The 26,310-nt window shown below is 38.9% G+C and overlaps 1 protein-coding gene across 5 annotated transcripts in view; it reads right to left on the bottom strand.

Annotated features, from left to right (window-relative positions):
* Window positions 1-5,281: 5,281 nt before the first annotated feature.
* The window catches only part of ASXL2 (ASXL transcriptional regulator 2), a 129,644-nt gene continuing 108,615 nt past the window's right edge, over window positions 5,282-26,310 (bottom strand). For all 5 annotated transcript variants that reach the window (XM_022574272.3, XM_089923385.1, XM_089923386.1 and 2 more), the window contains 5 exons: window positions 25,431-25,594; window positions 21,407-21,503; window positions 18,984-19,089; window positions 15,922-16,639; window positions 5,282-12,283 (listed from right to left, as the gene is read on the bottom strand). In XM_022574272.3, the coding sequence (XP_022429980.1) occupies window positions 9,800-12,283; window positions 15,922-16,639; window positions 18,984-19,089; window positions 21,407-21,503; window positions 25,431-25,594 (3,569 nt within the window). In that variant the 3' untranslated portion in view covers window positions 5,282-9,799. The remainder of the gene's footprint in view (window positions 12,284-15,921; window positions 16,640-18,983; window positions 19,090-21,406; window positions 21,504-25,430; window positions 25,595-26,310) is intronic.

Below are 26,310 nucleotides of genomic sequence, written 5' to 3'. Positions count from 1 at the left end.
TGGTGTACAAATATCTGTTCCTGCTTTCATTTCTTTTGGGTGTATATCCAGAAATTGCTGGATCATAAGGTACTTCCGTTTAATTGTTTTGAGAAGCAAACTGTTTTCCACAGTGGTTGCACCTATTTACATTTCCACCAGCAATGCACATTCAATTTTTCTACATCCTTGCTGACACTGTTTTATTTTTTGACGATCAATATAGCTATCCTAATGTGTGTGAAGTTGTATCTCATTGTAGCTTTGATTTGCATTTCCTTAGTGATTAGTGATGTTGAGCATCTTTTCATGTGCTTATTGGCCACCTGTATGTATCTTTTGGAGATTTATCCAAGTCCTTTACTGAAGTCCTTTATTCAAGTACTTTTTAAATTGGTTGTTGGGTTGTAGGAATTTCTTATATATTTTGAATACTGATTTTTTAAATTAAATATATGAAATATTTGCAAATACTGATATTTTCTCCCATTCTGTGGGTTGCCTTTTCACTGTTGATATGGCCTTTGATGCACAGGTTTTTAATTTTTAATGAAATCCAATTTATCTTTTCTTTTGTTGCCTGTGCTTTTGGCATCATATCCAAGAAATCATTGTCAAATCCAATTATGAAGATTTCCCTGTTTTAAGAGTTTTAGCTCTTAGGTCTTTGATCCACTTGAGTTAGTTTTTATATATGGTGTAGAGGAAGGGTCCAATTTTATTCTCTTGCATGTGGATATCAGATTTTCCCAACATTTACTGAAAAGACTGCCCTTTCCTCATTGACTTCTCTTGGCACCATTGTCAAAAATCATTTGACCACATATTTGAGGGTTCATTTCTGGGCTTTCCATTCTGTTCCATTTACCTCTATGCCTGTCTTTATGCCATTACCACACTGTTTTGATTACTGTAGCTTTGTAGTATAGGTGTCCTTTTAATTTTTGAAATACATTCCCTCTTTATGGTTCATGTTGAGTTCTTTAACTCTCTTTGCATGTTGCCTGAAGAGACTGGCATTCTCTGTAGTACCCAAATTTAGCCAGGACCCAGGGACAACTGTGCAATCAGGTAGAGGAAGGGGAAACAAGCAGGTAAGTCATTCAATATGGTGTCTGGTTTCTTTGGAAAAGAAAAGGCACAGTCACTGGAGTAAAACTGTATGCCTTTATTACACATAAAATGAGTCATTAAAATACAGTTTGTCCATGTGCAGAAACATTATTATACATTCAATTCTGAAGGTAGTTTTATACGACCAATAAAAGGAACAGTCTAAAAGTGGGAAGAATAAAGACAAGAGTGAGAAGGAGCTAAAAGGCAGAGCTTTATCTGTCAAAGTGCTAAGGCCTATGTGCACAAAGATTTTAAAGTAAGACCAACATAAGGTCATTTCTTCCATTCTGATTTCTCTTAAGGTATGATGCAATGAGTCACAGAATTAAGACGGGTTTAAAAAAAATAGGTCATAGCACTTATGGCTAAGAGAAAGGTTTTTAATTTCTAGAGTTTCACTTATCATGTACTCTAGATCTTTCATGGGTTCTAGAAATTTCGTGAAGTCTCTAATAACAAACTTGCTCTTCAATCAGTAGTTTATTATCAGAGAACAAATTGTCAGGTCCTGCCCAGCCCAGAATCTGTCTCCTCATGCAACAAGCAGGTGACCAAATTTAAAGCTTGTTCAAAGTGATTACGTATAGGTTCAGATGGGGTCACTTCAAATTGCTATGCCTGAAAACCTAAAATGAAAACAACTGCTGACTTGGGGTCCAAGTCCAACTCCAGCTTTCCCAAGCTCTAGGTATCTGAAAACATTAGACACTGGTGTTTTGAAAAGAACTGACCCAAGAAATGTAAAATTTTATGTACCACACTTTCCGTAGGAAGGACATAGACTGTGTGTAATTGTTACCTTCAGACATTTTGACATTAAATGCATTGCTTTCTTATTGGGCTAATCTGAATTTTAAATATTAAGTATTTAAAAAGGGATCCATGATTAAAGTTAATAAAGTGCTGACTCAAGTTGGTTTAATATAGTATTTATGAGCCAATGTTTGTGTCACTAAGACACAGGTGCACACTCCTAAATCCTGAGCAGTGGCAAAAGCTGTCACTAGATAGACGATATAGTTCAACAGAAAACTATTACTTAGCCCACAAAATGCCTCACATCAAATTCCATGGTCCACTGATGGCAATTCATTACATTATGGGAACCCAAATCTTAAAAATAAAAATTCGGTAAAAGGGTAAGAATAATTCCACGTTTACTTAAATCTATCTTATATCCAGTCTTGGGTTTACCTTTCTTCTCTCCTAGGCACTCGATAGGTTTTGTAGTCAAGATGAAAGTCAGGATTTAAAAAATTCCCTTTAGTTTCTTTTGAGCTTGAAGAACCAGGAAAGTTGAGTTTGCAGTTATTCTTCAGGACAACCTACTATCTAGTCACAGCCCATCTCCATAGCTCATCATCTCTCTCTTCCAGGGTTAGTCTGTCCTTTTTGTTATAAGGAAATCTTTGTAGGGATTCCGTTTTTAGGTTAAGACTGAAAGATACACAGAGGTACAGAGATTCCTTCATTTATACAGTCCCTATGAAAGAAACCCAATCTTCTGTTTTATGTCACTAAGTATAAGGAAAACACAGGATATCTGCCCTCCTAGTTCCTGGACAGAGTTGAGACTGTATTACATGGTGGAATACACCTCATAATTTTTGACTAAAAGGTGAACATGGGTATTTTGGAATACAGAATTCAAGTTGCAAGTCCAGTAACCCAGGTAAGGAAAGTTCAATAATAAGCACTGACAAAATATATTCATTTATCCTTTTAAAACCCTTCTACCAGAAAGTCTTAAAGAATTAGGATTTAGGCCACTTTATAAGGGGTAGTGTCCAGCTGAAGCCTCTTTTAATGCAAGTTGTGACTTAGAAAGGAAAAAAAAAAAGTCAATTCTACAGTATTAGAAGAAAAAGAACGGTAATTTTATCCATTATGGAGGGAAAAAGGGGTTGAAACATCTAACAATTTTAAATGAATACACTTCCTTCTCACCAGTCTATAAGATGAAAATCAAGGTTATGTTTTTTTATTCCCTTTAGCTTATTTTGGGTTTGACAGGAAAGCTGCATTATTTACCAAATTGTTATTTGAAAGGGTTAGTTGAACATAAGATGAAGCAATTCAATACATTACATATCTTTACTGACATACTGAACAGTATTCATTGAAAGGGATTGCTTTCGGCCTGATTTTCTCAATTTAGGTATTACCAAGAGATTCCTTGAAATTCTGATTAATCTCTAGATCTTCCAGTGACAGTTGTCAAAAAAAAGGTAAATTTTATCAACCTGGCTCAACTCCACACTGTTAATTTCATGTAGGGGCAATGCCTTTCTTTTCTTTCTTCATGTTTTGCCAAGTGCCTCAAATGCTTCTATTTCGTAGTTCATTTACTCTTAAACTTCTAACGCGTCTTGGGAAATAACGTAGCATATATTACTCCTTGAGCTGTGAACTAGACATGTGCTGTATGGTTACTACTTTTAGGAAGACCTTTTACAACTTACATGACTGCTTTTCTTTACCTTTGCTTAACCAGAACCTTAGCACAGTGCTTAGCACACAGATGTTCAAAAGGTATTTGAATGAGTGAGTAACATGATTTATGTACAAGAACTAGAAACATGCGAAATTTGATTTGTGAAGACCACTCTTGGTCAACTAGTGTTAAGAGCGATGAACACAGGTTTCTAAGACTCTGTGATGTAAATAAAGGAAAGCTGGGGATCCAAGTTGAAGCTGTGTCGTGATGTACTGCTCTTTCTCGATTAACTGCAGTCCCACTATACCTTAGGGTCCTATGTCATTACCTGAATATGAATTTTACTTCCTATGAGGTAGGAATAAATAACAGAAAGTACATGTTAAAAATTGAGGGGGGGTGGTCTTTGTAAACAGTCATCATGAACTGGTTCACACACATTTAAATATTTCACCTTCATTCGTATCTACCATATATGGGAATCACGAGGATGCAGATGTTCCCTGAGACTTAAAATTTTTCCTTTAGAGATAGTGTATTTTCAGCAAAGATTTAGCGCTGTTCTCTTAGACATCTGAACTATTCTCAATGTCTTTGGGCAGCCCTATGTTTGAATTTTCAATTTTTGAAAAATAATAAGGCCGTCTTTTAAAAAACATTCTTGGGACTTCCCTGGTGGTGCAGTGGTTAGGACTCTGTGCTCCCAATGCAGGGGGCACGGGTTCTATTCCTGGATGGGGAACTAAGATCCAGCATGCCACAGAGCGTGGCCTTACGGGGGTCGGGAAGCATTCTTAAGTATCCTAATTTCCAAAAATTGCTGTTTTTATCAGTTAAAATAACCACAACTGAGCAATTATGGGGAGAACTAGTGAACTATAATTAAAAGTGTTTCATGGGTCATTAAGATATTCTTCAAACTCTGACCTTATTTCCTTTCAGGTCACCAATAAAGCTATATATTATTCATTTTTAAAGAACGGGCTACACACCTTTATTCCCAGAGACTATCTAGGTATCCGTTTGCTTCCTCAATCATATCCTAAAACTAAATATTTACAATCACAAAATGACTTCTCTTGGACAGCAGGACTCGATTATCTCTAGGTATGGTTAACCTCTCTTAACGTTTTGGTTAAGTCCTCATTTCCATAAACACTCTTCCTGACATTAGGGAGATCAACATTCAAGTTCTCTTAGCCCTTCTATCTCCAGATCAGTTGGGAAGGACATAAAACTGGCTATAAAACTCACTTCTCAAAGAAGGGAAACAGAAAAAAACTTTTCTATTATCTTCACGATATTATTTCTTCACATAAACCCTATGGCCTGGAAGGTGGTGGAAATGAATGTTTGCTAATGAATTATTAACCACTGTGGAGAAAGGAAAACCTATTCCCGCCCCACCCCCACCCCGAGATATTTTCTTGCCATTCTTTGTCTTAGAAGCAAACAATGGGCACATTAAAAAACAACGCACTGTGTTTTGTTTTGTTTTTACTTTCCCAGTAACATTAGGTGGTTAGGAGAGAGAACAGTTCAAGGGTGAAAGCACAGAGACAGGCATATTAGGAGAATTTAATATTTTTACTAGAGTTCTGAAAGAAATACGCTACCCTGATTTATCACCAAATTCCTAATTTTACTATCTTCTATGCAATCTGTTGGTAATCTTCCAATAGTAGTATAAGGCAACAACTGAGGGCCCTTACCCACACCACTTTCACAAGTATGTCAGACCTCAAGATGCACCGAAAACTCCAAGGTTTTTATTTCCACTTTAATTATCTTTTACTTAATAATAAAATGAAAAATAAGAATATATGAATACATACAATCTATATACATATATTTATTGCAAATACTTAAAATTCTTATGTAAAATGATTTTTCTATATTTGTGAAAAAATATGACTTTTTAAATGGTGTTGACACCAACTTCTCTGTACATACCCTCAATTCCAATGTTAACAATTCCTTTAAAAAGGCAAAAGACACAAAAGTTTAGCATTTACCAAACCAGTCTGTACAAATCTTTTAGCCAGAAGGAAAAAAAAAATAGCTTGTGGTAAATAAGTCAATTTTCTTTTAAAATAAAAAATAAACTCCAAAACTCTTCCCCTTATTGCATTTTTTTGGAAATAATCTGAGTGTCTTTAGAGTAACTTCCTTTGAAATAATTTGTGCCTTAACAGTGAGGCCCTACATTAAACATACCTTATATGAGAAATTCAAAGTCTCCCACTGTCACTTTTTACATAGATATTAAAATATATATTACTTAAAATATATTACTGGAAAGCTATTTTTAAAATTGATCTTTAATAGTTGTATCAAATGTAAAGCATTAAAAAAAATAAGTAACCAAGAATCTATGAAGGTCTTACTTCCAACTTTAGGAACTGCTTTACCTATTGTCCTCTTTCAATAGGTTATGTAGGTATTGAAACACAGTAGGAAAGATCCCAGCCTATCATCATGTTTCTCGGAGTCTCTTTGGACTATTCTATAAATTGAGCTGCAAAGTACCCTTGGCCAAGTTTTTTTACTTAGCACATTGTTGTAATGCAACAGGGAGACTTTTCTCTCCTTGCTGTGAAATCTGTAGGTCACAGAGAAAACAACCCTGGTACTGCTTACTGACAATGAGCTCTAGAAACAAAGAGTGATGTAATGACCAGAGAAGACCCCCTCATTATAACAAATAATTTCACCCAAGAGTTCTTTAAGGACTCTTAGGTGAAGAAAGGCAATAAGAGCAATTAGGATGGTAAACGGTCCAATTATTAATGTACCAATTTATGCCTTCACCTGGAAGGCAATGACGTCCTCCTTTGGCTATTTAAATCTGTGATAACTCCTGAAACGTCTACACTGTGTGCCTTCCCAGCCCATGTAAGTATGCTTCCCCTGCCCCAAGAAAAATTTCCCATCTGCCGGACCTTATTCTTAAAGATGTTACATGGGGTACCACAGACAGCTTCAGTATCTTCAACACAGGGGTTACGTAGGGCAAACAACTCCAGGTTATTTGGCTTTATTTTCTGTTTAATAGGATGGAGAATTTTAATAAAAATTCTTTAAAATTTAGGGAGTCTTCTCTACTAGACAACTTAGAACATTCCCAAGTAAGACTGAGATGATATATTGTTAATGCCACCTCCCCAAGGTGACCTGAAGTGGAAGGTTATCTGAAGGCTTGAGAAGCATACCCTGGAGGCATAAGCATCAGGCATAATGCCTGACTAGTCACTGGAAACAGTGCAACTTAATACCATAAAAATAAGCTTAGCACTTATTAGAAACATTTCAGACTGAATTGAAAGGTAAAGTAACTGAAAACCTAAGATAAAAACTGCTTTAAAGGTACTGGAATACCATATTCTAATAATTTAAAGGTTTTCTTGTTCCCACTGCTTCATTTTCAAAAGGGCCAGATTGTAATTTTTCTTTTTTCTTAGCTCAGTCAGCACAAGATGAATGACCTTCTATGTGAAACCGTTTTGAAACCGATAGATTGCACTCAATTTTCTACCAATCTAAGAGAATCTAACTATTCTCTCATTTAGTCAAGAGTGAGGCAGTGTACCTAGTTGACGATTTATTGAGTATTTTATTAGCTGGGTATTATCTGTAAAGAGAATCTGGTGAATAGTAATGCTTAGGACCTACCTGCAAGAGCCTGGGTCAAGATGAATAGGCACGATGTGGTTTGCTCTCTAAATGGACTTGAAAATCCCTGATGCCTTTCCTCCTTTCCTGGTTAGTCTGTCCATCCTCAGATTAAGAGAACCATGGAGGAGAGACTTTCTATGATAGGAAAGGTGTGAAGAAGAAAAATCATTTTGAAAATCCAAATTGGTTAACTCGTGCTCACCGTGGGGTCGGTTCTGAAACAGTCAACCACTTCTGGCAGCAGACCACCCCTCAGTCCTGCCACTCAAGTGGGGAGTGAGGAAGCTGGGAATGGAGAGTTTTAGCTAGCAATAGGTCTTTTTAACACCCCCTGGGATTACCCAGGGCACTGAAAGTTTGGGAACAGAACCATGGTTTCTGACTCGTACTGGTTATTGGCTGGAGAACTTGCTCCTTATCCCTGGATCCTTACAGATTTCTTACCTCTTAGCTATGTGTGTGCTGGAAGAAAAAGGGAAGTTAGAAGGACATCAAATTATCTTGGTTGAAACTAGAACACAGATATTAATCCTGTATTTGCTTTGGGTCACAAAAAACTCAGGAACAAAAAATAAAAAATAGAAGTAAATAGTTTCTTATGGGGTTTGAAAGTATTAAAAGAGTGTATGTATAATGCAGGAGGTGAGGTAGGGAGGGGTGGGTAGCAGAATGGGTGCAAAGCTAAGATTACTACTGCCTACTTGCCCCTAATCTGGAATGTGACTTAGTTAACGAGTCTAAACTGTTCTGCAGGGGGCTTCCCTGGTGGCGCAGTGGTTGAGAGTCCGCCTGCTGATGCAGGGGACACGGGTTCGTGCCCCGGTCCGGGAAGATCCCACATGCTGTGGAGCGGCTGGGCCCGTGAGCCATGGCCGCTGAGCCTGCGCGTCTGGAGCCTGTGCTCCGCAACGGGAGAGGCCACCACAGCGAGAGACCCGTGTACCGCAAAAAACAAACAAACAAACAAAAAACTGTTCTGCATTTTGTATATATCACATCCTGAATATTAAGTACAACTATGACTGTACTAGGTTGCACTAATAATGTATGTCCTTTACATACGTGAAATTAGGAGATCTGAAATCAATATGCAAATGATACACATTGACAATCCCCAACTTTTTAATACCGAATTCTGGTAAATTGTAGATTTATTTTAATGTTCTTTAACCATGACCTAAATGTATGTACTCAAAAATTCTTTAGTCACTAGAGACAGAATTCAACATAAAGGAAACAAAAAATAAACAAACAAAAATTTGCAGCCGATTTCTTTTCCTTTCTAGATGTTCCCTAAGTCATTCACTAAAGCCCCTTTACATTAGAAATTTCTAGTGTGTAGAGAGCAGTAGTCCAAGAAAGGGGACATGTTTTCTAAAACAGGAAAAGTGTCTGACTTTTACGGTGTGTGTGTGCGCACGCACACGTGTTATGTTCAGAGTAATATACAAGATTACTCCCATATTCCTCAGATGCCTGGGAGGTCAAAACAGGTTTAACAGAATGGGCAAATGTGGTATTAATGAGGTTTTCTACCTGTAGCAACAGCTAACTGTAGAACATTAGGTAACAGGTTGGGAGAGAAGAAGATGAGAGGGGCTACTTTGTTTCTAGTGTTAAAATTGTTTTCCAAAGTTCTTTATGTTCAGTTCAACAGTTTCTGCACCTTCACTCTGCTTACCCAACAAAACACATAGTTCAAATCACCCTATCACTAACACTTTTCTGTTAATTTTATACTAGTATTTCAAACTTGTTTGTAAGCTCCCACGAATGACTAAATCCTCGGAGATTATTGCTGGAATTACTGCCCTGCACAGGTGATGGTAACCCAAGGGGCCCTGCGAGGCAAACTTTTCATGGACCATGCACGCTGCTTCAGGGCAAGGGAGTGGGATTAGGGAACAGCAGGGATCCACAAACTGCAAGCAGAGTGCCTGGCAATAGTACTCGTTTATGGAAGCCAAGAACCAAGTCAGAATTTTCAGAGTCTGAAGTACTGCCTGTGAAATTAATACCTTATCAAAAATTTGAACTTGAGAAGGTTCCATCTAAGGTAAAGGGACTGAGTAAACCCTGAATCCAAATCCTGTGAAGGCTGAATAACCTACGTAAAGCCTGCGGTCAGACAGTCAAGACATAATCAACATGAGTGGTCATTTCTTCAGACCATTCCCTCACTCCTTTCTTTTCCTAGCCTCTTAAGAAAGGGCAGAAGGGAAATCGCTTCCTTTCACCATGCATGGCATTAAACTTTTCAAAGTCACGTGAAGTGGAACATCAATCTGAAGTCAAAGTGATACATTATTACCTAAACACCTGGAAAAATGTTAAAACAAGATGTGACATATTTACATGATTTTGTAAGTGCAAACTTGTCACAAATTCACAAAGTCTTGACTTGGACTTACTATACAAGGTGCTTTTCCTCTAAAATGTAAGATCTGTACTCTGTATTCCTGATTAAGTAACACTTGTCTCTTAAGACAACTGAAACCTAGTTTATTTCTGTGATTCCAAAAGAACTCAAAAACCACATCTGTCAACCCTTCCCCCTTCCTGCCTTCTTTACAGTGTGTCCTCCCGGTCTCATTACCGAACGACAAGGCAGGAGACACACAGTTTGGAGGGGCCAATGCAATCATCGTGGCAGAAGGCTCCACACCCCTTGCACATGATCATGGCTTTCAATCGGCAGTAACATTTCGAAGGTGTGTCCTCTATGCTGTTCTCTTCAGGAAAGGCCTGAACAGGAATGGTCTGGCCGTGGTTGCCGGGATTCATAGCTTGGCTAGCAGGGATGGTTGTGACAGTCACTGAAAAGGACATGACATCACCGACATTGCTAGATACCTGGCTACAGTCAGGCATCCCCGGTACAGCAGAGTTATGGTCCATGTCCGATGAGGTGGAGACGTTGATCATGCCTCTGTAGCTTGGCCCAATCTGTGTGGGGCTTCCATACAGCTTTGGGGTTTGCAGTGGTGGAAGGAGTAGAGACTGATGGGTAGGACTGTCTGCAGGTAGAGGAAGAGCAGTAGAATTGAAAAGCTCAGGGCTGCTCCGCACGGTCTTACCTCTCACTGCGTGAGCCATCTGCTTCTGTGCTGCCTGAATAAAATCTCTGGCTAGGGTCTTCTCATCAAATGTTTGGCCTCTAGCGAACAGGTAATTTTCTTTGCTTAAAGTGGTTTGCTCAGGCACTGGCATCTCTGCCTTCACATTCTTTTTAGCTGAACAATCACTGGTGGATAGGGTTTCTCTACTGTGGGGTCCTGAACTTGCTTCACACTTGCCAGAACTCTGGGAAGCCTGTGGCTCCTCCTTCACCATGACAGATTCTTGCTCATCACCAGTACTTTCCTCATCAGTATCATCTTCTTTACCGCTGCTACTGTCTCCTGCTGCATTTTTACAATCTGTATATCCCATCTTCAAGGCCTCAGTGGGGCTACTTAGACAAAATCGGTCTTCGGGGTTTACAGAATGGGTCCTCCTAAGGCTCTCTGAACCCCGGCCATAGGTGGAAATGTTAAGTAAGTAGTGACCTGCCATTGCAGGCTTGGATGTCCTTCTGCCAGCAAAACCCAGCATAAACCTCTGGCTTGTGGAGATGTCCTCTAACTGGAAACCTGAGTGAGTGAAGTTGAACTGGGAGGGCTGCACAAACGAGAGAACATTCTGCCTCCGAACCCTTTGGATGAGTGTCTGAAGGATCTGATCTTGGGTTGCTTTACTTAGTCCTTCTTGGTATTGGTGTGTGTCAATGCTAGCGTCCCTTAGATCCTTACTTGAAAAGAGCTGAAGGGGTCTTGGAACCTGGGGGAGCTGCTTACTTTGCAAACTTTTACCCAGTTGCTGTGTAGCTGGATGGGACTGTCTCTCATTAACTTCCTCTCTGGTGCTATTTTCTGTTAGGCTGGTACCTGCGAGTGCTCCTACCATCATCCCCTTTTCCTCTTTTGTAGTTAGTGGAACGGTTTTCATTTCAACTTTGGTGAGAGGTTTAGGCAGAATTTGCTCCAGGGGAACATCTTTGCCTTGCAGCAGCTGAGTTACCAAAGGATTATTAGCAGGGATATTAGAGCTTGGCCTTGAAATGGGTCCATTCATACTTGAAGAAGCTCCTGGGGTCTTAAGGCTAGAAGCTGCTGGCAAAGTGCTCGAGGATGGAGCTGATCCAGTAGGTGCTATGGTTACAACGACCTGGGGTACAGGAAGCTTCTCTAAAGAGGCTGTTGCTAATAAAGATGTTAAAGGGGAGGGAGTCATGTCCACTGAAGCACTAGCACTTATCTCTGCTGAGGCTGGAGGGTTTGGTGTATTCTTACTAGAACCTGCTTTGGGCTCAACTGTGCCATCGACTGCAAAATGAACAGGTGAGGCACCTGCGATTACAGCAGGATCTGCTGGAGTAGGAGGTGCTTTCTCCTGCCTACCATTACTGGGCCCTTGTGGGTGGCTAAGAGAGGCCACCGTGGCTGCCGCCCTGGTGGGATTCAGTTTTTCATTACTTACTTTCCCTAAAGCTGGTGGGGGTGTGTTAGCGTGGGCTGGTGACGGGACACTTGAGCACGCTCCACTGATGGCAGATGGTGGAGGCACTGAGGAGGTTTGCTGTAGTTGTGCTCCAGAGACACTGTGAGACTGTGCCTGGCCTGGGGTCTTGGTCTCAGATTGGGGCTGAGTCTCTGGACCACAGGGTAAAAGCTCTCTCGTACCTCCCCTGCTTCCAGTTCCTGCCAGTTCCAGTGTGGGGCCCTTTCCAGTTTCACTGACTCTGTTTGGGTCTGGACTCCCTCCTCTAGCGGTTCTCCTTTCAGCCCCCTCTCCTGGGCCTTGTCCACCCCCTGGGCCAGGTCCGGGAATGGTCCCTCCGACTGCGGCGGCTGCAGCAGCTGCGGCTGCGGCGGCAGCTGCTGCCCTCTGTGCTTTGACCAGCTGGGCCTTTGCCTTGATGTCTGCGAGAGTTCTGGCTCCTGTTCTGTTAGGACTAGTGATGGAGATTGGAAAACGAGCCCTGGGAGAGACCTGCGATGTAGGAAACGGCATGGGGGAGATTCTGGAGACCGGGATCTGAAAGAATTAGGGGGGAAAAAAACAACAGAGCTTAGTTTTCATTTATGAGAGCAATCAAACTTCATTAACACAAATTCTGAGTAGGGTGAACCCTATGACAAGGACGGGAAGCCTGTGGCTAAGAGACCAAACCATGGGGACAGTCACAAAGGTTTGTCTCCAGGATCCTTTCACCTCCTCTACTGGTGCCAAGGACTCCCCTCCCTCGACATCCACTCCCACCCCAAAGCCTCAAACCTCTTCTTACAACACAGCTCTCTCTTAATGTCATTATTACTCATAACAGCTGGTCATTTAAGATAGAGACCTTTCTATGGTATCTACATTTTAAAATGTGTGTAAAAGCGAGAAGACAGAAACAGAAGAAATAAAGAAGTAGCACACCATTACTGTCTTTTACTTCTTGGCTTTACTACCGAGGTCCAGAGGAAAACTCTTGTTCTCTTCTCTTTTACACACGCACACTTGCACAGCTAAGCATATAGGCTGAATTATCTCAAATTACAGAGGCTTCTAAACCGCACTGGAAGGAAGACAGTGTGTGATCCACTCTGCCCACCCACATGACGGGGTATGTATATAATGTCTGTAATGTTAACCAATGTCATTCTCACCCCCTGCTGGCATTATACTTATTTGTGGAGCTTTTAAAAAATATACATCCTCTCAGTCCTGTCCTTAAAATTACAAACTAGAACTCCTAAAGAAAAAATGCATTTCTAGAAAGCTTCTTACGAGATTCTGATGCATCATTAGGTTTGAAACAACTGATTTTCATATCATAAAATATTATACCTGAAAGGAATCTGACTCCTGTTCAAAACAATACTTTGAAAGCTACTGGAATTAAGTAGAATGAACCAGTATCTGGGCCTTTCTAATAGTTGGCAGAATTTAAAAGAGCAAATAACTGTTACAGATGTCCTAGGACATGTAATTAAAAACATATTAAGCCGCTGAGCTCTAAGAAAATGCATGTCATCTTTCTGGAACTCCTTAAATTGAGGCTAATAAAGTCACTAAAGATTTTTCATTATCTGCAATACCCATTTCTAAAAAGGTCAGCAGTCCTGAAGAATTCTCTGTCATTCAGAAGTTAGACCTGTCACAAAGCCCACATATTTCTCATCATGAGATATACTCAACCTCTCTCTTAAAGCTGAAATCTACTTTACATCCAACTGCACACAGTATTTTAGAAGCTGCCCAGAATAAGAAAGAAGCAACTGTTGCCCCTTGGTAATACCATCTAGCAGAGACAACTAATAGGGGGAAAAACAGATAAAACTAGAAAATTAAAAACAAGAAAGTAAAAAGCACAGTTGTGCAGGGGAATCATATATAGGGAACAAGCAACCTTACATTAGAATAATCTTGAGAATAACAACATATCCAGCACAATAAAGGATACCTATCATAATGACTGAATATCATTAATAACATTTTGATTAAATAAGGACAATCCTTAAGAGTGGTTAAAATAAAAAGTTTTAATGCTTAAAAATGAGAATTTTCAGTTATTTAGGTAACTAGTCCTATTACCCGTTTATATAGAATAAATGAGATGTTATACTTTTTTTTAAAGTACAAAAACCACACAAGCTTTCTAGGCACTGATAACAATTCAACAATTTAACTTATTGAGAAGCCCTACCCTGGTATAGCAAAGGAATTAGATTCTTTCTGTTATAATTGTATACTGAATGGAAAATACATAATGTCTGAGTTGTCCATCTCTCTATATACATATATGTACACATCTTATATTGTAGATATGCATATATAAAATAGATACATGTGCATATATAATTTTATATATATATAACATTTGTAATAAAATTCAAATTTTGTTTTTCTATTTAAGTTTTGTTTAAAAGATTTTGTTCTGTTATAAATTACATTAAGCTTTGTCTAAGAAAATGGGATTTGAGATAGGGTCTAAGGTAAGAGTGTTACTAAAGCAACTTCTGGTGGAAAGTTTTTGGGGAAATGAGGAAGAAGTAAAAGAAAGGAAAGAAGTTAAATAACATTAACTTGGTCACAATGGATTTAAGTTTTCAGTGTAGAGTCTCTTTGGATTAGCAGAAAGATGAGGAAATAGAAATGATGGTTCTTACCCAGCGTCATTTATATAAAGTAAAACCTAGACTATAACTCAGCGCTCAGGTTTAGAGATAAGTTCTAATTGACCCCCATTAAAGAAAGGTTTCTCATATTTTTATAAGAAGAATACAAGTGATTATCATAAAACTCAGAAGCTCTAGCAAAGCATGACAGTGTATGCTAATGGTAGAAAAATATCAAAAAAAAAAAAAAGAAAAGAAAAAGAAAAAAGGAGAGATTCCTAAGTGCTGCAATCACAAATCTTAAAATTAAAAAGTAATGAAGAACATCATACTATTATGGTGCAAAATGAGAGAGAGAGAGAAGTCTCCCAGTGCATGAAACAGACAAAATGAGAGAGAGAGTCTCCCAGTGCATGAAACAGACAAAATGAGAGAGAGAGTCTCCCAGTGCATGAAACAAACAAAATGAGAGAGACAGTCTCCCAGTGCATGAAACAGGCCAAGTACTAGGAACTGAGTGTTTCCAAGGGATAGTTCCAGGTAGGACTTTGGTTAGTCTAAGTTGAATAAAAAAGGGAAAAAAGTATTTCTATTTGGCTTATTTTGTTTTACTTATATTCTAATGTGAATGAATGCTACCCAGTGCCTGGGTTCATAGTAGACACAACAGTGTTAATAAATACTATTAATAAAATTAAGAATGAACTGCAAACTGATATCAGGCACAAGCCCAAGTACACACTAAGGTAGTGACACTGCTATAGAAATTTAAAAGATCTGATATGCAGCAATATAGGGCTAAAACACAAGTTAATCACATATCCTAAGCAGTAGAGCTTAGCAAGGCTATTCCATCTTACTAAGGTCCCTCAAGTGACCAGTGGTGACTCATGGCAGCCACACACATTTCCTTTAAAAGGTTGGAACTAAAAGGTAGTTCCAGGCTCTCAGAACATCAAATCAGTTATGGCAGCAATAATTAACACATTATTGACTGGGGATTTTTGTAGAAACTAATGCCTGTGGCCGTAATACGTCTCCAGTCAATAAAGTGTTAAATATCATGGCTCTTGATACAAAGATGTGATCTCTTAATCACATCAATGACCTCCTCCTGTTTATTATTATACTTATTATTTTGTCACATGAGACAAAATACTTTCCATAACTGTCTTAAAATACAAGAGTAGCCAGCAGGGGTGTGGGTGGGGGTGGACTGCATTAGATATTCAGATATCTGAATAAGTATTCAAACCCCAAAAAGGATCTGTGAGGACGCAGTTCTTTTATTTATGATGTTTTTTTATTGGAATACAATTGCTTTACAATGTTGTCTTAGTTTCTGCTGTAGAACAAAGTGAATCAGCTATATATATACATATAAGGATGCAGTTCTAAATGCCTGTTTCTTAATAATTTTACTCGTGTATGACCACAGTTACATGCATATCAAATATATACAACTGCTTCTGCATTAAGAAATACCACAAATATTTGAAACTTAGTAGGTACAACCAAAAACTTAGCGTTCAGACCATCTTTCTTTTTCAATTCTTCCCACTCTCTTACCTTGAGAGGTGGTACTTTCCGCACCTGGAACCTGTCCCCTCTACTGAGAAAGGGCTGTGGGGAGACTTGAAATGGCTGCTGGTGCTGGCGATTCTCAGTGACACGTGGTCTTTTCTCCCAGCTTGTAGGGGCCTCTTCTTGGGTGACAGAAGATTTCCTCTTGAGGCTTTCTGGGCTGTGATCAGCCAGAGTTGATGGAGGCTCTTTCATAGTGGTCTCCTGTAGACCTGCTTCTACTATGGGCTTCACTACTGTTGTTTCTACCCCAGGGCTCTTGGGTTTGCTCAGGGATGTAACTAAAGCTTCTTGGCTTTCATTTTTGTTATAATTTGAAGTTGTAGTGAGATGACTCTCTTTCTCAGACTTCTGTTCAGCAGAGGCAACTAGCTTTTGCTCCAAGAGAGCCTCATCCTTTGGGCACTTGATGGGAGGGACGCTGCTAAGCTCATCTGTATTGGGAGCTGAGGAAAGCAGGGGCTCTGGGGATTTGGAGTTTGGCTGCATCTTATCTTGGCTTTCATGCTCTTCTTTTCTGACTGGTGATGGCAGTTGTAGTACTTCTTCTTTAGACACTAACTGGGGAATTACTGAGACTATATTGACAGGAGAGGCCTCTGAAGGAAGCATGGATTTTGGTTGCTCAGCTGGGGTTTTCTTTACTTTGGGATCGTTGGGTGAAGCTGTCAATTTCTTTGAATCTTCAAGGCTCAGGCCAGAACTAAAAGGTGGAAGAAAGAAATATTGTAGTTGAGAAATGGCCTATGTTATTGAATATGAGATAACAGTGTATGGCAATGCCTAGAAGAACCTGTGACACTTAGTAGGTAATTTTCATATATCATCTTCACTATTATTAATATTAGTGAAGGGTCTGGAGCCAGAGTGCCTGGATTCAAATCCTAGCTCTGATACCTACTATCCATGTAATAAGTAAGTGACTAGCCTTCTGTATCTCAGTTTCTTTAGTTGTACGTTGTTGCTATTACGAGTAACTAAATTAATGCATGTACAGTACTTAGAATAGCACCTAGCACATAATAAAAGCTCAATATAATGTTAATTATTATTACTTCTGCTTACAAAGGGGCTACACTGCCTAGAGGCATGGATCACAGACTACTCACAGAGAAGTTAAAGAAGACAAAGACCCATGTACCCTGGGACTGTGGGTTTGGACGGTGATCAGCTCTACTCTGCAGTACCTGCAGAAAGGCTGGCCCAAGAAATCTAAGGGACCCAGGGGAGACAGTAGGAGAGGTGGCTGTCAATATTCGCTAGAGGTTGAAAACGAGAACTCTGAGTTTTTGGAAAGCCTGTTTAAATTTCACTTGGTATAGCTCTAAAATTCTGAGATCAAGTGCCTCTGAGCTATCCTGGGAGTGAAGACCAAGTGAGACTTCCACAGTGTGGCCTGGCTAAGAGCTAGGCTACGCTGTAGGGGTCACTAGAGACTCCTCCTACAACAAGCAAAAACAAGATAGCCCTCTTTGGTGACTTCAATAATCAGTACCGCACCCCTGAGATGGAATGGCTGAGGACAAATCTGGACAGTAATCAAATATAGTCCTTCCAAAAAGCTGGCAAAAAGTAATAGCTAAAAACAGAAAGACCCAAGAATGGCTGTAATGCTCCATCTTATAAGGAGGGAATGAACAATATTTATGGAATAACTGCTACCTATAAAAATGGTCTAAATGCATTCACCCTCGTTTCTGTAGAAAAGCTCAAAGCTCATACCAAGAAGGTAGAAAAATTGGTGTATGGCGCTCTTCATCTCATTAAGAATCACTTCTGAAATGACCATGAAGGGGATCAATGAACACTACATGGAGATAAGGAAAAGAGCCATTCGTTCTCAAGCTATGGTTATGGAGTATCCTTAAAGGCTGCCATTAGGTAGGAAGGGAGACTAATAGACAATTAAAACTCCGGGTGTTCAATTCTATTTCAAACAATACAGCTCCACTGTCATCTATTTAAGTGTCCCCATTAAGATTTATTTTTTTTTTTGGCTGCACCGCATGGCTTGTGGGACCTTAGCTCACTGACCAGGGATTGAACCCGGGGCACAGCAGTGAAAGCTCCGAGTCCTAACCACTAGAACACCAGGGAAATCCCCCCATTAAGATTTTAAGATTTTTTTTCTGTTAGGAAAAAAACTGACTCAGACTATATAGCCCCTTGAGAAAAGGGTCTGTATCTTGATTCAGCTATGAATATCTCCCAGTGCCTTCTACAGAAGAAAGGCTGCTTAATTACACGTTGAATACAATGGTCCATATTACAGGATTCCTTAGTGATTCTGGATAAATTATCCTATTGTGGGATAACTGACTACAATAAAAAATATATAGAACTTCAGTATTCTTATGTATTATAAAGTTACTGGAAGAAAAACCAATCTATTCAAAGTAAGGGCTCTAATTCAAGATAATAAAATCTTTTTTTTTTTATTTTTAATAAATAAAAGAAACCACGCCATCTACAATGGTAACGTGTTAAGAGTCAAGGACTGGGACTTCCCTGGTGGTCCAGTGGTAAAGAATCTGCCTTACAATGGAGGGGACACAGGTTTGATCCCTGGTCAGGGAGCTAAGATTCCACATGCTGCGGGGCAACTAAGCCCGTGCGCTGTAACTAATGAGCTTGAGTGCCTCAACGAGAGAGCCCGTGTGCTCTGGAGCCCATGCGCCCTCGAGCCCATGCGCCACAACTAGAGAGAGAAAAACCCGCACGCCACAACTAGAGAGAAGCCCGTGTGCCACAAGGAAGAGCCTGCACACCACAATGAAGAACCCACGCACCACAACTAAGACCCGACACGGCCAAATAAATAAATAAATATTAAAAAAAAAAAAAAAAAGAGTCAAGGATTATGAGTAATCCAACTCTGTGTACCTAAGATTCGTAAGAAAAAAATATTTTTCTTAGTAAAAAAGAACTAGTGGAAAAAAATGAAGGAAATTGCAGACTAGATTTTCTGGAAAGGTAATAAGATGAAGCACCACATGACGTATGTATAGGAATTAACACTGGTTTATAGAACCTGTCTTGATATTTACCTCTGACCATAGTAGCTTTCAAAGAATTGTTCTTTCCAAGGCTCTACTTTTTTCTCCTTCTCAATCTCTTGTCGAATTCTCACCTGCATCTCAGGTGTAAATTCACCTGTATGTACCAAGGGGGGGGAAAAAAAGATATTCAATAGAAATATGCTATTTGCTACTTTCAACTATTTGTAAATCATGACAGACTCATGCAGGAGTCAGAATACTATCACATGAAAGTAACAGAAATTCCCCAAAATTCCTCACTGTAAGGGGAACTACCTAGGAGCCGTCAGGTGAAATAAAAACCCTTGCACGCCACTCCATGTAGTTGCCAGTGCGCAGCTAAAGTTAACTGGCCACTTCTCTGGGCCTTCCTTGTAGCAACCCTCACCTCTGCTTCAAATATCATAGTCCCTCTAGATTTCTTACAAACCTTGAGTCTGTCATTTCTTTTCCACTGGAAAAATAGTCATCTGGTCATAGGCTTTCAGTAAATAATGCCACTGGACACTTTATTATTAAAAAGTTCTGTTTCTCCAAGGCAACCTGTGTTTTAGGCCTTTTAGCTCTAACTGCATAATGAACAGTTATGGCCCTGCTTAAAGACATTTGAGGTTCCAGTAAAAAGGTAGGTAGTAGGAATTCCCTGGTGGCCCAGTGGTTAGGACTCTGTGCTTTCACTGCCGTGGGCCCAGGTTCAATCCCTGGTTGGGGAACTAACATCCTACAAGCCGCACGGTGTGGCAAAAAACAAAAAAAGTAGGGAGTTATTTTGGAGGTGTCAGTTTTCTAATTGTTCCAGAAACTGTACGAGTCTAGTGCCCTAGCAACAAGATACTCAATATGCCAAAGACCCAGCTGCTCTGAATATGCCATTTATTTTCAAAACTACCAACCACACCTCAATTCTTCCCACTCCATCAGTAGAGAACAATGAATGTGCTTGGTAGGCCATCGTCAAACCTGTGACTCAGACAGGCTGTTTTTTTATTCTCTAATACCCAGGACATTAGAGAATAAGAAGTGGAAATGGCAGATTTGAAGTTTAAGACCTCCTGGGGTAAGAAGAGGGAAAGGAAAAGTGTTAGAGGACAGTGGATATCACAGTCCTAGGCATATGAGTGGGAGAAGAGGGATCTGGCTGTCAGAATCCAACCCAGAACTTCTGAATTTCTGCTCTTTGGTTGTGTCTACTGTGCTTGATAGAATGAGGAATAAATTGTATTGAATTCTGTTCACATGTACACAGTGTTCAAAGTTTTTGCTGCTCACGAAGTATGATCGCATGACTATAGGTATAGCAGTGACTGCTCATATGCAAAAAGAAAAGTAACATAATAATCAAGGTATCACTGTTGATAATATCTACTTTTAAAAGTTGGGGAGTAGGGAACATAAATCCAAATTATTCTAAAAGAAAGTACTGGTAACAGGTATGTCTTAAAGTGCTCATGTGATTCTGACTCTTTCAGAAAAAGGGGGTCTCTGCTCAAGGAAATCTTTAAGAAAGAGAAAGGTTCAAAGTAATCAGTAAGAGATCCCTTCTACACAGAATTTGCCCTAAAAAGAAAAACAGGAAGGGAAAAGTCAACAACTACAGTGAAAAGTAGAGATATTAAAAAAACCCACTGAAGTGCAGGCAAAACAAAATCATTGTTTTTGGGGCCCGGATGTCTGTATTTTAAAAAAATACCACAAGTGATTATAATGAGCAGCCAGGGTTAAGAACTGCTAATAGTGACCGATACTACACGCTACGCAAACAGTCAATCAATCACTTTTTTATGCTTTGTAATATACCCTCTATAAATCTGTTAGATCAGAATTAGAAACATGGCAAAGCAGTAACCACAGTTAGCAATTCTTGATCATAACCTGCATTTATTAAAATGCTCTGGCTGCTACTGGACTGTATGCTGCAAATGGGTGAATTTTATAGTACGTTAAACATTTCTCAAAGCAGTTTTTTAGAAAGTTCTTAGTCTCTTAGATTCTTTTTACTGTTAGTTTCATTGAGATTAGGCAGCAAGAAAGAAGTTATCTCACTGCTTACCAAACCATGATTCACAGCACCATAAAATAACTCTAATTCTATATTCTGCTTATTAGAATTTCAATTCTTAGGCATTAAGCTAGAATTAATGAAACAGAATCTTTAGGAATAGGGCCTAAAAGTCTATATATTTTTTAGTTTACCAGGTGACTTTAAACCCTTAAAGAAACATGCTGCTGAACTCCTCCTGGAGCCAAACCTGGTTACATGCTCTAAATAAAAGTCTAGCAATGTGTTTCACATAGAATAGCTAGTTCTACCTTATGAAATGTTCTATCTCCTGCTTTCCAAAACTGGGCAAATACCCACTGAGGCTCAGAGGTGCAAATATGCCCTCCAAGTGCATACACATCCTAGGAGACACGTAAAATTGAACACTTACCTTCTGAAAGTCTTTCCTTCCAGCCTTGGGCTGCTGAAGTGAAGAACTCATTATTAAGGGCTGAGCCATTTAACTTCATCAGACCATCTGGACCAACCTGGGTCAAAGAATAAGCCACAGAAAGCTTAGAAAGAAAGCCAATTGTATCATGCGGAATTTGACGTTCCTGTCCTTTTAGAAAAGAATGTGTGTAAGTCAAATTTTACAGAAACGCGACTGTATCATACCATGCTGCTTATTATGGACACTTCTATTTTATAATGCAATGTTACTTTTTTTCTAAAAAACCTCTTTCCTGTTTACCTCTCCTCCCTTCTTCCTCTCCTTTCAATTCCATTCCCCACTGGTTAATTATACTCAAAGAATCATCTGCAAACAAATACGTACATAAGAGGTTTTTTCTGAGACGTTCATTACTTGTTTTACAAAACTGTGACCAAGTTACATACACTGCTCTGAAACTTACTTTTCTCACATAATACAAGTGGAAGTCTCTCCAAGTCAACTGGCATAGTTTTAGCTCCTTTATAATAGCTGCAGATGTTTCCCTGTATCAATGTCCCTCAATACATTTACCAATGTCCTGATCATAAACATATATTTTGTTTCCAGTGCTTTCCCATAATCAACAAAGCTGCAATAAGCATTCCAGTAAAGATGAATATACTAGTGCTCTTTTCTATGGGATAGGTTCTGAAAGCAAAGAAATATTTGTGTGTGTGTGTGTGTGTGTGTGTGTGTGTGTGTAACTAAAAGACTATTAGATTATTTTCCAGAAAGGCTAATAAAATAATTCGCATTTCTACTAGAAATACACGAGCATACTCCTTATCTTGTGAACAAGAGATATTAACATGCTATTTAATTTTTGCCTATTAATGAGTTTGAAATGATTAAAATTTCCTTCATCCTGACTACTAGAGTTTTGTGTATCTTTCTGCATGTTTATTGAATATTTAGATTTGCCATCTAGTGAAATGCCAATTCCTATTATTTGCTCATTACTCTATGAGGATGCTTATTTTTAACTATCTTGTGAGAATCCTTTGCATGTTATACATAGCAAAACTGCCACGTACTTTAAAGATATTTCCTCCAATCTATCTGTTCACTGACTTGATTTGTGATGTCTTGCCAAAAGGTTTTAAGATTCTTCTCTGCATTAGAGATTTTATTAACTGTCATTCTGCCCAAAGTTAATATCTAGATTTCTACCAGAATCTCTATGCAGATTTTTCATTAATAAAATGATCTTGGGCTTCCCTGGTGGCGCAGTGGTTGGGAGGCCGCCTGCCGATGCAGGGGACGCGGGTTCGTGCCCCGGTCCGGGAGGATCCCACGTGCCGCGGAGCGGCTGGGCCCGTGAGCCATGGCTGCTGGGCCTGTGCGTCCGGAGCCTGTGCTCCGCAGCGGGAGAGGCCGCGACAGTGAGAGGCCCGCATACCGGTAAAAAAACAAACAAACAAAAAAACACACAAAAGATCTTAAAATTCATATGGAAAAAAAATTAATATGAAAAACTGAGAGGGGGGAATTGCCTTTCCAATTATTAAGCATACCACACAAAGCCACTGCAATCAAAACAATTATTACTAGCATTAGAGTGAATAAAGAAATGAGTGAAAGAGGAGAGAGTGCCTATAAATATAAACTGCCTGTAAATGAATAGAATATGTAACAAAGATGGTATTTCAAACTGAGAGAAAAAGACGGTTATATAAATATGTACTGCTGGAACAACTGGCCATCTAGTCGGTAGAAAATACGCTGAGCCACAATTTCAGAATAATATAAAAAATATTCTAGATGGATTAAAAGACTAAATTTAAGCTTAAAGTCATAAACAATTTTTTGAAGAAAATTTAGGTAACTATTTGGACATCCTAGGGATTAAGGAACTCAACTCACTTTATTTTCTAAATCTATCTGGGCCAATATTATTTTCCCCTTGCCCTAGAGCAGAAATTGGAAACTTTTCCTATTAAGAGATAGACTACAAATAGGCCATATACTCTCTGTTGCAACAACTCAACTCTTGACACTGTGGCAGAAAGTAGCTATAGATAATATGCAGAAACTAATGGGAGTGGCTGAATGCCAATAAAACTTTATTTACAAAAACAGGCAGTGGGCTGAAATTGGCCTGTGGGCTACAGTTTGCTGGCTGCTGATTTGTACTCTATAGATTTGGCAGAGGAGTAACAGGCTTCCCTATGAGGACAGGTCATCCAACATCTTGAATATTCCAGTGCTGTGCAAGTTTCTCCAAGACAAGTCAATCCATTCTACAATTTAATAGCTCCAACTGTTTAAAAAAATGTTATTTTAACCACAAATTTGCTTCCTGGAGAAACGAAGAAGTTTACCTCTTCCAAAGATTGGCCTTCAAATATATCTGAAGAGAGATGTTTTAATCCATGCCCCTCCCTCATTCCTTTCTCTGGTCTAAATAATGTTTTTCGACTGTTCATTGTTGAGTACTCCATACACTAAAAGATGGTTTCCAATGTTTCATGCTAGTAATAACCAGAATTTTTGATAAACTCCAAATTTCATCTGACAATGAAGCAGAATTTCATTAATAAATTCACTAATAATTTCACTAATAAACTCCATACTCCATATTCTCAGATTACTATGTCCTCCACCACAGTAACTGAAAAAGACAGGCAAGTAACCTCCTACTAAAAATACCCCACAGGAATGGGAAGTTGGGTAAGTTTTAAGGTCCCTTTTAATTCCGAAATTACATGTGCCAATTCTCCTTCTAAGACAGGATAAGGGCCATTAGTCAAAAGACAGTTCTGAGGAACCCACACTAGTATTCTATAGATATATCCTCTGTTAGGTCTTGTGTTATTAGTCCCAACCTAAAATTTGAGTCTTTAAAAAAGATGAGAGCAATCCTTAGCAAGAAGAGAAGCCCTCTAAAAACTCTGCCAAAACTTCAGTCTCCTAACTTGTTCTAACCAAGAACTGGGCATCCCCAAAGCTATAATTTCTCCAAGGAGTGTTATGGTGGGGAGAGCAGCAGCTGGGAAGGATCAGTTTTACTTCTTTGTCCCTACTGCTGGTAGTGTACCTGACTTATCTGAACTCCTCAGAAATAGAATCTGACCTTTCACAGGTGCTGATTCATAGCAGTATGAAATTGATATCAATATAGTCTAGTAGAAGAATGATTTTCAGAATGAGAAAGATTTAGTTTTGACTTTTCTATAGACTAGGGAATATATCTAGTTTTCTTACTGTAAACCAGGGAAAACAACTCTCTCTCATAATGTTTTTATAATAATTAGAAAAAAGTGGAGTGCCTAACAGATTACTTAGAACATAGGTACTTCAAAATAATCATTAATTAAAAAAAAAATCTCAGAATTGAACAAACCTCACAAAATCATAATGATCCTTTTGCAGAGGAGGAAACAGAAGATCAAAAGGGGGAGTGACTTGCTAGTCACTCCTTCCTTGATGAAAGCCTAAGTCTTAGACTTTTGCCTTATTCCTGACCAACCTAAATCTCTCTGGTCCCTGCCTAGACTCTTCCAAACCTTTGACATTTCTTCTGGGTACTGTTTTGTTTTTTTAAGGAGTATAACTTATATTGGATTTCAAAACTTATTACTGAAGCAATAAATGTTTGTTTTAGAAAAATTTAACAGAAGAAGGAAAAAATAATTAACATTCTTAATCCCATCAAAAATCCATTCAAAAACCCCAGTGTAATGCCTTAAGACAATTCTTCCTCCTGAACTATATTCTGCGGATGTCTACATCCTAATATGATAGCTAGACAAATTTTATTCCATAATCTTGACATTTCTGATAAGAGGGTTCTTTTCCTTTATGAGCCTTACAGGGCCAACCTATTAAGAAATACTATTTCTTGTTTAACACCTTTGATATCACTTCTTTACAGGTACACACAAAAGCCATTTAAAAAGTCTTAAGGAGTTCTAAAGGTAATGATTGAAGGAAGCCCCAGACGCGTTATAAAACTGCTGATATGCCTGAAAGAACGCACCTGTCGATCCACCTCTGGAAGTAGTAGAAGCAGTCGCTGTTGGCAATCTCCAGGAAGGACTGAAAAGGTGTGTTTGTTGATTAGTGCTCGTAGGTTTGTATTAACCAGAATGGAGTCTGGTGTCTCAACATCAATTTCAGCACATTTAGTCCTCTTCATTTGCCCTATAAAAATATGGAAAAGAATCACTTGGGCCTCCTTCACATTCCTGTTTCTATCTAAACTATACCTTCCTCTGCAGTGCAAAAAAACCATGGTTGTAAGTACTTTAGAATATCACACTGTGAAGAAGGTAACATTTAAGGTTCTCAGAAATAAACAAAGCCAAGTTTTGTTCGTTCATAAAGGATAAAAGAATATAAGTTATCTTCCCTGCAAAAATGGAATAAAGTCTGTAAAAGTACATCTTTTCCCATACTAAAAATATATTTTATGTTTGAGACTTGAACATTTCTCAATGGAACTAGGGAAGTTTATAATAACACATACACAGAATGACTAAAAAATGGAAAAATTCAAATATATATATAAATCATAATGAGGCTCTTTTTCCCTTCCCGTGATAATTATTTTCATCAATTTTATTTGCATTAGCTAAAAATGTTATGATTGAATAGCTTAGCAGTCAACAGAAAATCTGTTCACAACAGGAAGGTTTCAGTCTTTCAAAACACTGATGGATTTGAGTACAAAGTTTAAAACTTTTGCACCAAAAAAAAAAAAGACTAACTTGGAAAAATATTTGCAAGCCATGACAAAAGGTTACTATTCTTTTTTTTTTTCCCGGCTGCGCTACGCGGCATGCGGGATCTTAGTTCCCCATCCAGGGATCGAACACATGCTCCCTGCAAAGGAAGGGCAGAGTCTTAACCACTGGACC

The sequence above is a fragment of the Delphinapterus leucas genome, chromosome 13 (genome assembly GCF_059928025.1).
Source record: "Delphinapterus leucas isolate spDelLeu-1000000601 "Yukka" chromosome 13, BTC_Dleu_Yukka2, whole genome shotgun sequence".
NCBI lineage: Eukaryota > Metazoa > Chordata > Mammalia > Artiodactyla > Monodontidae > Delphinapterus > Delphinapterus leucas.
This window is presented reverse-complemented; position numbering and strand designations above follow the sequence as displayed.